The sequence below is a fragment of the Lithobates pipiens genome, unplaced genomic scaffold (genome assembly GCF_037356315.1).
Source record: "Lithobates pipiens isolate NorthernLeopardFrog02 unplaced genomic scaffold, aLitPip1_a1.2 Scaffold_35, whole genome shotgun sequence".
In the NCBI taxonomy this organism is placed as follows: domain Eukaryota; kingdom Metazoa; phylum Chordata; class Amphibia; order Anura; family Ranidae; genus Lithobates; species Lithobates pipiens.
In genome coordinates this window covers 12,705,021-12,719,471 of record NW_027507811.1, presented here as the reverse complement: position 1 = coordinate 12,719,471, position 14,451 = coordinate 12,705,021, and the positions used below count along the sequence as shown (strand labels likewise).

The 14,451-nt window shown below is 41.9% G+C and overlaps 2 protein-coding genes across 3 annotated transcripts in view; one reads left to right on the top strand and one right to left on the bottom strand.

The window, feature by feature from the left end:
• LOC143955529 (uncharacterized) overlaps window positions 1-14,451 on the bottom strand; it is a 171,775-nt gene that overhangs the window by 8,904 nt on the left and 148,420 nt on the right. Inside the window, exon 1 of one of the 2 annotated variants that reach the window (XM_077465573.1) lies at window positions 12,194-12,254. The exons of the other annotated variant lie outside the window; for it this stretch is intronic. The gene's annotated coding sequence lies outside the window, so the exon portion shown is untranslated. Of the gene's footprint in view, window positions 1-12,193; window positions 12,255-14,451 lie in introns of those variants that run through there. 2 annotated transcript variants of the gene reach the window in all.
• LOC143955716 (uncharacterized) lies at window positions 1,596-5,546 on the top strand. The gene is given in 7 exon segments (XM_077465833.1): window positions 1,596-1,730; window positions 2,358-2,456; window positions 2,573-2,670; window positions 2,751-2,957; window positions 3,089-3,230; window positions 4,018-5,120; window positions 5,122-5,546. Coding segments are annotated over 6 exon segments (1,713 nt in total). The 5' UTR covers window positions 1,596-1,730; window positions 2,358-2,422; the 3' UTR covers window positions 5,251-5,546.

The window sequence follows — 14,451 nt, the reverse complement described above, 5'->3', positions numbered from 1 at the left end:
AGTCCATCAGTCTCCTGTGGAGACCGCAGGGGTCTACCAGACTCCTGTGGAGACAGCAGGGGTCTACCAGACTCCTGTGGAGGCATCAGGGGTCCATCAGACTCTTGTGGAGGCATCAGGGGTCCATCAGACTCCTGTGGAGACATCAGGGTTCCATTAGACTCCTATGCAGACACCAGGGGTCCATCAGACTCCCCTAGAGACATCAGCCTGTCCATCAGACTCAAATGGAGACATTAGGAGTCCATCAGACTCTTGTAGAGGCATCAGGGGTCCATCAGACTCCTATGCAGACATCAGCAGGTCCATCAGACTCCCCTAGAGACATCAACGGGTCCATCAGACTCTCCTAGAGACATCAGCGGGTCCATCAGACTCAAATGGAGACATTAGGGGTCCATCAGACTCGAATGGAGACATCAGGGGTCCATCAGACTCTTGTGGAGGCATCAGGGGTCCATCAGACTCCTATGCAGACATCAGCAGGTCCATCAGACTCTCCTAGAGACATCAGCGGGTCCATCAGACTCAAATGGAGACATTAGGGGTCCATCAGACTCGAATGGAGACATCAGGGGTCCATCAGACTCTTGTGGAGGCATCAGGGGTCCATCAGACTTCTATGCAGACATCAGCAGGTCCATCAGACTCCCATGGAGACATCAGCAGGTCCATCAGACTCCCATGGAGACATTAGGGGTTAGGGCCGGTTCACACAGCGAGGCGCGGCGAGGCGTCTCCGACTTACCTCGCCGCGACCTGCGGGGACCTCAGCGGCGACTTGCAGAGGACTTCTGTATAGAAGTCAATGCAAGTCGCCCCCCCGAAGTCGCCCAGAAGTAGTACAGGAACCTTTTTTCTGAGTCGGAGCGACTCGAGTCGCTCCTCTCAGAACGGTTCCATTGTACAGAACGGGGGCGACTTGCCGGAGCGAGGCGAGGCGAGCCGTGTCGCCTCGCATCGCCTCGCTGTGTGAACCGGCCCTTAAGGGAAATGTGAGCGTCATTGTGATTCCTGTGTTTCTCTTTTATAGGATATATAAGACTGATGTCTTCTTCAATATACAATGGACTTGTTTATTTATTATTATTTTTATTTTTTTCCACTAACCTCACAATTATTGTAATTTGACAAATTAGGTGTTGTTTTGTTTTTCTTTTCGGTTTATGTTTTTTGCTTTGTAGATCGAATACATCTATATATGACCTTGCCGATAGATGCTGTTCACGTGTGTACCTCTGTAACTAATATGCTGTTTGTACTGGTTAACAGCTATGAAAGTTTTTTTTAACCACTAAAAGGACCAGGCCTGTGCAATCAATTAAGGTTTTACAAAGAAAACAACCCCATGGAATCTGATTGGTTTCTGTGCCGAGATGCACCAGATTTTGCACTCTCCAGTTTTAGTAAATGAACCCCCCAATGTGTGAAATATAACCGAAAAGTGAGCAAGAGGGCAGAGGGCAAAATCTTACAACATAAAGTAGAATGCAGCTATTGAGGTCACCACAAGATGGCGGTATCAATTACTGTGAGTGGAACGCTCAGACAGGAAGTGATGTAAAGTAGGAACAGGAAGTGATTTAAAATAGGAACAGGAAGTGATGTAAAACAGGAACAGGAAATGATGTAAGGTGAAAACGAACACATTATCTAAGGGAAAAGACAGGAAGTCCCGGGTGACAGAAGAACGAGGTGGAGAGGAGACATCACCGGATTACACAGAGGAGGTAATAAGATCTTATTTTATATATATACCCAGTAACCCCCCCGTCATGTCCGTCCTCTTCCTCCATAGTCACTGTGATGTAATTTATCTCTAACATTCACTATTACAGACATATCACATCCTGTATATTGGAGTTATTTTATATGTGTCCAGATACATCCTAAATATAGAACCATTTATCCAACTGTCCATCCAGAGCCTCTGGTTTATAGACCGGATACATCCTAAATATAGAACCATTTATCCAACTGTCCATCCAGAGCCTCTGGTTTATAGACCAGATACATCCTAAATATAGAGCCATTTATCCAACTGTCCATCCAGAGCCTCTGGTTTATAGACCGGATACATCCTAAATATAGAGCCATTCATCCAACTGTCCATCCAGAGCCTCTGGTTTATAGACCAGATACATCCTAAATATAGAAACATTTATCCAAATCACATGACAGACAAAGACCACCATCAAGTGAATGTAAAGATATTACGGAAATTGTAACTGAATGCTCTGCACACTAATATACACTTTTTTTTCTATATTTTATGAATTTTGAAATTCTTGCAATATACGTTCAAGCTGACAACTGTATCAAAATAATTCCTCTCTGGATTGTTTAATTGTGTACAGGATAAAGGAAGTAGTGAAGAGGAAATCTACCTTTAGAAGGACACAAGGGTCTCAACAAGGACGTCATGATGGACAATCAGCCGCCCCTCACATCACCGGGTAAGAGGAGACTTTATTGTAAAGGAGAGAGCAGTACGGAGGCTCCACCTAGATCCCCCATCATCTGATAAACACATAGAAACAATGTATTCAGTCAGTGTGTGTGTTTCCTACAGATGGATCCAGTAATGGGAACCCACCAGAGAGATGTCCCCGTCCTCTGTATTCCCGGGATTCCACACAGGAAGGTCACACCATCCCCCACCATCATCAGGTAGGTGAGGAACAATTATTGGTAGTTATGATTTATACACAATCCTATTTGTTACAATGATTTTTTTTTTATATATTCAGAGTGGAAACATCGGGGATAATATTGATGTTAAAGAAGAGTATAAAGAGGAGGATGAGGAGTATGGAGTGATGAAGGAGCGTTCAGGAGGACACAAGGATGTCATAATTGAGTCTCCTAGTAGCAGGAACCCACCAGAGAGATGTCACCGTCCTCTGCATTCCCAGAATTCCACACAGGAAGGTCACACCATCCCCCACCATCATCAGGTAGGTGGAATTGAAGTATCTACAGCCTCAAAATGAGTCCAAACTGTATGAGATCATCATCTCCGAGGTCTTTGGATTTTACTGCTTTTTGTTTTGAGGGTGTTCATTTTTTACCAATTTCATGATTTTAGGATAAGGAATATATAAATATGAAAGCTGAGATGAAGAAGGAAGAAGAAGAGACGTATGTGACGGGTGATCAGCGATGTACAGAGGAGGACGAGGTTATGGATACCATTAAAAAGGAGGAATCTTCTCTGTATATCAGCTCAGGTGAGGAATGAGCAGAAACTGATCACATTTTACTTCTACAAGTTTCAGGCCACAAATGTCGGTATAATCCAAAGCCATCCTTCTTGAGAACCAGTTGGCAATCCAAAGTGTTGACTTGGCAAGATCCACATTCAGTTTAACTCTCCAAGAAGTCTCAGACTCAAAGTCCAATATAGTTCATTATAGTCTGGCACAACACAAGGGATGTTTTTCTCGGCCTTTCCACTTGTAAAGACAATGACATTCTAAGACTGACTCTCGAGAAGTAGAATAAAATTAGAGGACTGTACTATTTATAGTAGTGACACAATGATGGGGTGGATTCTGAGGGTAGGTTTGCCACCTGTCCGGGATTCACCCTGGACAGTCCGGGTTTTGAATCATGTGCCACGTTTTTCAGCCTGGGCTGTGGCTCCCCAGAATTTCCACGTGTTCTTTCCACTCTGGTAGCATTTGCGCTCTCATAGTATAGCATATTCACTATCTCTGACCATATTCTGTAGCAGATCCACAATCTCTGAAAGTTTTCTTTAGTAATAATTGATCCAAACATGCATCCCTTTAGTGATATCAGAAGACGCCCCCCCCCCCCCCCCACTGCTGTCCATCATATGAACGGTATATCTTCGTTCTTCAGTATATTGCCATTGTTTCATGAAATTAGGTAAGGGAAGGTCCATCACTATTCTGAACCATAACAATGTCATCAACACACAACTACCGTTGCCTCAATACAAGGAGTTAAAAAAAAAAAACATAATGTATTTTAAAAATGTCATTCCAACAGATGGACAGTATTTTTCAAAGGCCAATCCATTGGAGGAACATCCTATTACATCTCCAGGTTGCACTGCAGAAGATGGTGACATTGCACAACACCCTCCAAAAGTTCTTTACTGGGTGGTAAAACCAATGGATCCTTCTAATCCTGAGGCATCTTCTGGCAAATCCCGTACTATGACTTCAGATGTCCATCTAAGATCAGTGGATCCTTCTAAACTGGATGAATATTCTGATAAATTCCATACTGTGACTTCAGATGTCCATCTAAGATCAATGGATCCTCCTAATCCTGAGGAACCTTCTGATCAATCCTATACTATGACTTCAGATGTCCATCTACGATCAATGGGTCCTTCTAAATCTGAGGAACCTTCTGATCAATCCTATACTATGACTTCAGATGTCCATCTACGATCAATGGATCCTTCTAAATCTGAGGAACCTTCTGATCAATCCTATACTATGACTTCAAACGGATCAACAGATTCATCTAATCTCCAGAAATCTTCAAGTCATGAGGGAGCTGACACAGGAGGGAGTTCATTGTCATGTTTGGTGTGCGGAAAACTGTTCACTAAGCCAAGAGCACTTCAAGCACACCAGAAAGCTCACAAGGCTAGGCCTCCAAACTTATGTTTAGACTGTGGAAAGTTGTTTGCTAACAAACAGAGACTTGTTGTACACCAGAGAATGCACACGGGTGAGCGTCCCTTTCCCTGCACAGAGTGCGGGAGAAGTTTTTCTGAGAAACAAAACCTTCTTATACACCAGAGAATTCACACTGGCGAGCGCCCCTTTTGCTGTTCAGAGTGCGGAAAAACTTTTTCTGAGAAAGGAAGCCTTCACAAACACCAAAGAATTCACACTGGCGAGCGACCCTATACATGTTCCGACTGCGGGAAATGTTTTTCGGTTAAAAAATGTCTGCTTACACACCAGAGAATTCATACAGGCGAGCGCCCCTTTTCTTGTCCGGAGTGCGGAAAAAGTTTTTCTGACTATGGAAACCTTCGTAAACACCAGAGAATTCATACCGGCGAGCGTCCCTTTTCATGCTTGCAGTGCGGAAAGTGTTTTGCTGAACAAGGGAACCTTCGACAACACGAAAAGAAATCACACTCGTGAGCGTTCATTTTCATGTTCGGAGTGTAGGAAATGTTTTTTTTTTCCAAGAAAGAACCTCTTTTTATACACCAGAGAATTCCCCCAGGTGATCGTCCTTATTTATGTTCCATAAAAAACTTCGGTACCAAATGTACGGACACGTGACTTGATTTTTTTAATCACAATGATGGCGGTAAAATATAGAGGACTACAAGGAAAAGAAGATGGTGGCAGACTAATGTGGGCACTACGCATGCCCGGGTGGGGGCTCTTTTCTATCGGCAGTGAGCATGCTTGTCAGGTTTTTATTGCTACTTTAGAAATAATGTAAAAAAATAAATCCATGAAAAACTCCAATGAAAAGAGTTCTGCCAATTGGCTAAAATACCGACCCTTCTACTTGTAATAAAGATTTGTGATTGAGTCTAATATTCTGTATTTCAATGTTATTTATTTATATTCTTACATTTACCATTTATAAATAATAAAACAATATCAAATTATTGTTTTTCTTTAAAAAAAAATTATTGTGTGAATTTGATGTGAGGTAATCATCGATATAACCCTTATAGAAGAATAGACCACAAAGCAGCCGGCAAAATGATGAAACATAATGTAGATTGCAGCATTTACTGTATATATCACAAGGTGGTGATGTTATCCCTCCCAACCGTCCCGGATTCTGCTGATCTGTCCATGGATAGCAACAAAATTCCACATCCCCTAAGTCTCGGAAGCCCAGAGCCGCAACAGGCTCAGGAACTTGGCTACAATAATGTATCACTCAGGGGTGCCCTGCCTGCTTTGACCTGCTTCCTGTGATTGACCTTTTGCTGTGCCTGGCTTTATGATCCAGTATTCACCTGAAGGACCAGCTGCCCTCATCTTCTGGTTTCTATCCGCAGAAGTCCCACTTCTACAGCTCTACTTATCTCCAGAACAGCTGACAATACCTGCTTCTTTGGACTCAGCATTCCCTGTTTACCATCCTCAGGGGGGGTGGAGCACTTAGCCACAAGAAGAGCCCTCTTGTCATTTTGACCTCAAGACCAGGTATGTGGCAACATTTTGTGTCCCCAAAAAATGAGGAGGAGATACTGTACACCATATGAAAGGTCCATCTCCATTCCTCAATATAACGTCATATTCCCAACAAATGAGGAGGAGATACTGTACACCATATGAAAGGTCCATCTCCATTCCTCAATATAACGTCATGTTCCCAACAAATGAGGAGGAGATACTGTACACCATATGAAAGGTCCATCTCCATTCCTCAATATAACGTCATATTCCCAACAAATGAGGAGGAGATACTGTACACCATATGAAAGGTCCATCTCCATTCCTCAATATAACGTCATATTCCCAACAAATGAGGAGGAGATACTGTACACCATATGAAAGGTCCATCTCCATTCCTCAATATAACGTCATGTTCCCAACAAATGAGGAGGAGATACTGTACACCATATGAAAGGTCCATCTCCATTCCTCAATATAACATCATGTTCCCAACAAATGAGGAGGAGATACTGTACATCATATGAAAGGTCCATCTCCATTCCTCAATATAATGTCATGTTCCCAACAAATGAGGAGGAGATACTGTACACCATATGAAAGGTCCATCTCCATTCTTCAATATAATGTCATGTTCCCAACAAATGAGGAGGAGATACTGTACACCATATGAAAGGTCCATCTCCATTCCTCAATATAATGTCATGTTCCCAACAAATGAGGAGGAGATACTGTACATCATATGAAAGGTCCATCTCCATTCCTCAATATAATGTCATGTTCCCAACAAATGAGGAGGAGATACTGTACACCATATGAAAGGTCCATCTCCATTCCTCAATATAACATCATGTTCCCAACAAATGAGGAGGAGATACTGTACATCATATGAAAGGTCCATCTCCATTCCTCAATATAACGTCATATTCCCAACAAATGAGGAGGAGATACTGTACACCATATGAAAGGTCCATCTCCATTCCTCAATATAACGTCATGTTCCCAACAAATGAGGAGGAGATACTGTACACCATATGAAAGGTCCATCTCCATTCCTCAATATAACGTCATGTTCCCAACAAATGAGGAGGAGATACTGTACACCATATGAAAGGTTCATCTCCATTCCTCAATATAACGTCATGTTCCCAACAAATGAGGAGGAGATACTGTACACCATATGAAAGGTCCATCTCCATTCCTCAATATAACGTCATGTTCCCAACAAATGAGGAGGAGATACTGTACACCATATGAAAGGTCCAGCTCCATTCCTCAATATAACGTCATGTTCCCAACAAATGAGGAGGAGATACTGTACACCATTTGACAGATCTATAGCGATATGCACCTAGGACTTCCAAAAGATCAAATTATAATTTTTAATGTAGTGATTTGATAATCACCCTGTATTTTGTACCTTGAAGTACAAAATATACAAATAACGCACCTAAAAACAATGGATAGGACCCATGGTACATATAGATTTGCTAGTTTTTGGAACACACAAAGACTAACCGTGGAGTCGCATTGGGAAGTGTGATCACCAAAGATCCCAACATGTTTCGGAAAAAAAAGGGGGGGAGGGAGGGCTTCCTCAGGGGTTAAACAGAAGCAAACTGTTCTATGTCTATTAAAAAGAAAGATTTTTTTAAGTATATAAACAATATGAGAAAATATGTAGATATGTATAATACAGTGATTAATGTAACATAACAGAGCGTATCAAATCATTGAAAGAAAACAGTAATCACAATTTCAATGTCCTTTTGAATTGTAGTGCACAACCCTCATTACAGATAGGTGGGACCTCGGGCCTCAAGGGCCGTTGTGTTGCACAATGGTGCTATTAAAGACCAAAGGGATGGGGCTAGACAGGATACTTGTCCAGCCTCTATGTTGGTAAGAAGAGGGAAAGATCCCTGTGTTAGAACATTCACAGTTTGGTATAGGTGAGTAGGCTGGGGTATGTAGTGTCTCTACCGTCAAGCAGTGTAACAAGGATCGCCCACAGAAATAGGGAAACACCAATCTGGTACAGAAAAAAGCTATACACATGTAGGTTTGTGTACACATCTAATGGTAAACATATATGTCTATCAATTGTATCATATAATACACACTAAGGCTCTAAGACGGCTGAAATAGGGGAATGAGGGGTGGACTATATGTGAAAAATAGAGCGTAACGGTATGGAGTAAAAGATATAAAAAGGGAATATAAGTATTATAAATATAGAACCATTTATCCAACTGTCCATCCAGAGCCTCTGGTTTATAGACCGGATACATCCTAAATATAGAACCATTTATCCAACTGTCCATCCAGAGCCTCTGGTTTATAGACCGGATACATCCTAAATATAGAACCATTTATCCAACTGTCCATCCAGAGCCTCTGGTTTATAGACCGGATACATCCTAAATATAGAACCATTTATCCAACTGTCCATCCAGAGCCTCTGGTTTATAGACCGGATACATCCTAAATATAAAACCATTTATCCAACTGTCCATCCAGAGCCTCTGGTTTATAGACCGGATACAGCCTAAATATAGAACCATTTATCCAACTGTCCATCCAGAGCCTCTGGTTTATAGACCGGATACATCCTAAATATAGAACCATTTATCCAACTGTCCATCCAGAGCCTCTGGTTTATAGACCGGATACATCCTAAATATAGAACCATTTATCCAACTGTCCATCCAGAGCCTCTGGTTTATAGACCGGATACATCCTAAATATAAAACCATTTATCCAACTGTCCATCCAGAGCCTCTGGTTTATAGACCGGATACAGCCTAAATATAGAACCATTTATCCAACTGTCCATCCAGAGCCTCTGGTTTATAGACCGGATACAGCCTAAATATAGAACCATTTATCCAACTGTCCATCCAGAGCCTCTGGTTTATAGACCGGATACATCCTAAATATAGAACCATTTATCCAACTGTCCATCCAGAGCCTCTGGTTTATAGACCGGATACATCCTAAATATAGAACCATTTATCCAACTGTCCATCCAGAGCCTCTGGTTTATAGACCGGATATATAGAGACAATTAACCCAGCTGTCCATCCAGAGCCTCTGGTTTATAGACCGGATACATCCTAAATATAGAACCATTTATCCAACTGTCCATCCAGAGCCTCTGGTTTATAGACCGGATACATCCTAAATATAAAACCATTTATCCAACTGTCCATCCAGAGCCTCTGGTTTATAGACCGGATACATCCTAAATATAGAGCCATTTATCCAACTGTCCATCCAGAGCCTCTGGTTTATAGACCGGATCCATCCTAAATATAGAGCCATTTATCCAACTGTCCCTCCAGAGCCTCTGGTTTATAGACCGGATACAGCCTAAATATAGAACCATTTATCCAACTGTCCATCCAGAGCCTCTGGTTTATAGACCGGATACATCCTAAATATAGAACCATTTATCCAACTGTCCATCCAGAGCCTCTGGTTTATAGACCGGATACATCCTAAATATAGAACCATTTATCCAACTGTCCATCCAGAGCCTCTGGTTTATAGACCGGATACATCCTAAATATAGAACCATTTATCCAACTGTCCATCCAGAGCCTCTGGTTTATAGACCGGATACATCCTAAATATAGAACCATTTATCCAACTGTCCATCCAGAGCCTCTGGTTTATAGACCGGATACATCCTAAATATAAAACCATTTATCCAACTGTCCATCCAGAGCCTCTGGTTTATAGACCGGATACATCCTAAATATAGAGCCATTTATCCAACTGTCCATCCAGAGCCTCTGGTTTATAGACCGGATCCATCCTAAATATAGAGCCATTTATCCAACTGTCCCTCCAGAGCCTCTGGTTTATAGACCGGATACAGCCTAAATATAGAACCATTTATCCAACTGTCCATCCAGAGCCTCTGGTTTATAGACCGGATACATCCTAAATATAGAACCATTTATCCAACTGTCCATCCAGAGCCTCTGGTTTATAGACCGGATACATCCTAAATATAGAACCATTTATCCAACTGTCCATCCAGAGCCTCTGGTTTATAGACCGGATACATCCTAAATATAGAACCATTTATCCAACTGTCCATCCAGAGCCTCTGGTTTATAGACCGGATACAGCCTAAATATAGAACCATTTATCCAACTGTCCATCCAGAGCCTCTGGTTTATAGACCGGATACAGCCTAAATATAGAACCATTTATCCAACTGTCCATCCAGAGCCTCTGGTTTATAGACCGGATACAGCCTAAATATAGAACCATTTATCCAACTGTCCATCCAGAGCCTCTGGTTTATAGACCGGATACATCCTAAATATAGAACCATTTATCCAACTGTCCATCCAGAGCCTCTGGTTTATAGACCGGATACATCCTAAATATAGAACCATTTATCCAACTGTCCATCCAGAGCCTCTGGTTTATAGACCGGATATATAGAACCATTTACCCAAACTGTCCATCCAGAACCTCTGGTTTATAGACCGGATACATCCTAAATATAGAACCATTTATCCAACTGTCCATCCAGAGCCTCTGGTTTATAGACCAGATACATCATAAATATAGAACCATTTATCCAACTGTCCATCCAGAGCCCCTGGTTTATAGACCGGATACATCCTAAATATAGAACCATTTATCAAACTGTCCATCCAGAGCCTCTGGTTTATAGACCGGATACATCCTAAATATAGAACCATTTATCCAACTGTCCATCCAGAGCCTCTGGTTTATAGACCGGATACATCCTAAATATAGAACCATTTATCCAACTCTACATCCAGAGCCTCTGGTGGAATAATGTGATAATTGTCGTCTTCTCTACACATAATTATAAATGAAAACGTATTTATCTCAATGCTCATAAACAGCCACCATCTGTCTCCGGAGGGGGGTCTCCGTCACTTACTGGAAGGCAATTGCGTCCTTTCCCGGGGATGCCCAGTGAAGGGAAGATGGCCGCCTGCTCAGCTCCATAGCATTTACTGGCAGAAGCGACGTCAAACGTCACTTCTGCCCAATGTTCTTAAAGGAGAAAAATTATTATTCTTTTTTTTTTCAAATGATATATATATATTTTTATTGCATTTTAGTGTAAATATGATATCTGGTCATGTATATCTTTTTTCTGTGCCAGATCAGTGTTTCCTTATTTCTCTGGGTGATCCTTGTGAGCTTTGGTACACTGCTTGACGGTGGAGACACTACATACCCCAGCCTACTCACCTATACCAAACTGTGAATGTTCTAACAGGGGGGTATTTCCCTCTTCTTACCAACATAGAGGCTGGACAAATATCCCGTCTAGCCCCATCCCTTTGGTCTTTAATAGCACCATTGTGCAACACAATGGCTCTTAAGGGCCAAGGTCCCACCTCTCTGTAATGAGGGTTGTGCACTACAATTTAAAAGGACATTGAAATTGTGAGTACTCTTTTCGTTCAGTGATTTGATGTGCTCTGTTATGTTACATTAATCACTGTATTATACATATCTACATATTTTCTTATATTGTTTATATACTTTAAAAAAATCTTTCTTTTTAATCAACATAGAGCAGTTTGCTTCTGTTTAACCCCTGAGGAAGTCCCCGTGTTTTTTCCGAAATGTGTTGGGATCTTTGGTGATCACACTTCCCAATGCGACTCCACGGTTAGAGTCTTTGTGTGTTCCAAAAACTAGCAACTCTATATGTACCACGTGTCCTATCCATTGTTTTTAGGTGCGCTATTTGTATATTGTATATTTTGTACTTCATTAAAACTTGTATCTTTTTTACACTTTGGTATTTTTTTTTAGCTATCCCTATACTCTTTACCCCTACCTGCACAATCCCTAGGGCATTCCTCTCCACATATTTGTACTTATGGGATGTGGTAGGGTGTTTTTTGGGATTAACTCTCAGGTGACTTCTTTTCTATCATATATAATTGATGTTGGAGATAAAAGACATCACGGTGACTATGGAGGAAGAGGACGGACATGATGGGGGGTTACTGGGCGTAAACATAAAATAATATCTTTATTACCTCCTCTGTGTTCTCCAGCGATGTCTCCTCTCCACCTCTGTTCTTCTGAATGAACTTCCTGTTTTTTCCCTTATATATCGCCTTGTCTTTTTCTTATATCACCTCCTGTCTTTTTTTTCTCACATTACTTCCTTTCTTTTTCTTACATCACTCCTGTCTTTTTCTTATATCACTTCCTGTCTTTTTTTTCCTCACATCACTTTCTGTCTTTTTCTTACATCACTTGTCTTTTTCTCTCATTACTTCCTGTCCTTATCTTACATCACTTCCTGTCTTTTTTGTCTCACATCACTTCCTGTCTTTTTCTTATACCACTTCTTGTCTTTTTTTTTCTCACTTCACTTCCTGTCTTTTTCTTATATCACTTCCTGTCTTTTTTTCACACATCACTTCCTGTCTTTTTCTTACATCACTTCCTGTCTTTTTCCTACATGACTTCCTGTCTTTTTCTCACATCACTTCCTGTATTTTTCTTACATCACTTCCTGTCTGAGCATTCCCACGTGCAATAAGTGATATCGCCATCTTGTGGTGTTTTTAATAACGGCATTCTACATTATGTGTTAAGAATTTTGCCCTCTGCCCGGTAGGTCGTCCTTCAGTTATATTTCATACGTTGTAACACACGCACACATTATACTTCAGCTAAAACTAAATCAATCATAAAATATTTTATCTCTTTATTTATGTCCCCTGCAGGCCCCTGATATGTTTTGGTTTGAGAGCATTGTTTTTTTTTATCTTTCATACACTCATTAAAATCTAATTTTCTTTTTTTTTTATCCATAATTTTTTTTTTTTTTTATCGAAAGAGAACATAACAATTAAGATTGTTGCAAATGGTACATTTTCTTTTTTAATCACTTCATCTTTTTATTATTATTTTTTCATACAGACAATAACTAAAACAACAAAGAACATACAACCCCGGCACATAATAAAAACACAATGAAAAAAAAAAATCTTAATTTTTGGTTAGAAATATATTTGCATTTAGATAATGCTCTCTGTCTCACCTCTACTCTTCTATGGAGACATCAGGGCTCTGTTGGACTCCTATTGTCCTTCCTGCCCTTTGCTCCAGCTGACCCAACCCAAGAGTTTACTGCCCTTTGCTCCAGCTGACCCAATCCAAGAGTTTCCTGCCCTTTGCTCCAGCTGACCCAATCCAAGAGTTTCCTAACCTTTGCTCCAGCTGACCCAACCCAAGAGTTTCCTGCCCTTTGCTCCAGCTGACCCAATCCAAGAGTTTCCTGCCCTTTGCTCCAGCTGACCCAATCCAAGAGTTTCCTGCCCTTTGCTCCAGCTGACCCAATCCAAGAGTTTCCTGCCCTTTGCTCCAGCTGACCCAATCCAAGAGTTTCCTGCCCTTTGCTCCAGCTGACCCAATCCAAGAGTTTCCTAACCTTTGCTCCAGCTGACCCAACCCAAGAGTTTCCTGCCCTTTTCTCCAGCTGACCCAACCCAAGAGTTTCCTGCCCTTTGCTCCAGCTGACCCAACCCAAGAGTTTCCTGCCCTTTGCTCCAGCTGACCCAACCCAAGAGTTTCCTGCCCTTTGCTCCAGCTGACCCAATCCAAGAGTTTCCTAACCTTTGCTCCAGCTGACCCAACCCAAGAGTTTCCTGCCCTTTGCTCCAGCTGACCCAACCCAAGAGTTTCCTGCCCTTTGCTCCAGCTGACCCAACCCAAGAGTTTCCTGCCCTTTGCTCCAGCTGACCCAACCCAAAGAGTTTCCTGCCCTTTGCTCCAGCTGACCCAACCCAAGAGTTTCCTGCCCTTTGCTCCAGCTAACACAATCCAAGAGTTTCCTGCCCTTTGCTCCAGCTGACCCAACCCAAGAGCGTTGATAGCTTTGATCCAGAAGTGGTCAGAGCTAAGTTAGAGAAACGCCAAGGTGGAGCTGTTGGTGGGCAGCTTTGCCTCTACCTTTGGTCAAAGCGCTTCCTGGATGACCATATTTCCATACTTCCTGGAGCACCTTGTCTAGTGGTGGATTCATTACAGTAGCATCATCGGCACTTGGAACCCAACGACATGAAGTTCATGTGATGTCACCTGAAGCCCTGAGGGTGCGACTCTTCTGGTTCACACTTCTACTGAGGAGATCGATGGGATGGATGTGCTCCATGATCTTCTCCTGCTCCCCATCTTAAATTTATTTACTGTGGTCCTGGGTCCCCATGGGAGTCCAGGGACCACAAAAGGGAAGTGCCATAGAATGGGACAGCAGCGAGAATCATGTAAAATCAATCAGGTG